We start from the raw sequence: 331 nt of genomic DNA on the forward strand, positions 1-331 counted from the left end.
CACCCCGCTGCAGACCTACTCCCATGTACCCACCGACGTACCTGGAGCCTGGGATCGGGTAAGCAAGAGGGGCTGACGGGGATCCCATTGACAAGGAGCTCATACCTGTGGTGGGGATGCCCTGGCAGGGCTGGCTGGGACTTGGGGGGTTGTTTGGACTCTGCCCAGCTCTAGAGGGTCTGTGTGCCCCCCCGCCCCAAGCTCGGGACCCCTGCCCACCCCACGGCTGCCTCCCCCTCTGACTGCTTTCTCCTCTCCCTGGACAGGAGGCACACGCCGTATGGGAACCAGACCGACTACAGGATATTTGAGCTCAACAAGCGGCTGCCGG

The 331-nt window shown here is 64.0% G+C and overlaps 1 protein-coding gene across 1 annotated transcript in view; it reads left to right on the forward strand.

The window, feature by feature from the left end:
• The window catches only part of LDB1 (LIM domain binding 1), a gene marked incomplete at its 3' end in the record, with an annotated part of 3554 nt that overhangs the window by 653 nt on the left and 2570 nt on the right, over positions 1 to 331 (forward strand). The window contains exons 2-3 of the mRNA XM_009871018.1: positions 14 to 58; positions 267 to 331. The exon at positions 267 to 331 is cut by the window's right edge and continues 6 nt beyond it. Of these exons, the coding sequence (XP_009869320.1) occupies positions 14 to 58; positions 267 to 331 (110 nt within the window). The remainder of the gene's footprint in view (positions 1 to 13; positions 59 to 266) is intronic.

The sequence above is a fragment of the Apaloderma vittatum genome, unplaced genomic scaffold, assembly GCF_000703405.1.
Source record: "Apaloderma vittatum isolate BGI_N311 unplaced genomic scaffold, ASM70340v1 scaffold25786, whole genome shotgun sequence".
Classification (NCBI taxonomy): domain Eukaryota; kingdom Metazoa; phylum Chordata; class Aves; order Trogoniformes; family Trogonidae; genus Apaloderma; species Apaloderma vittatum.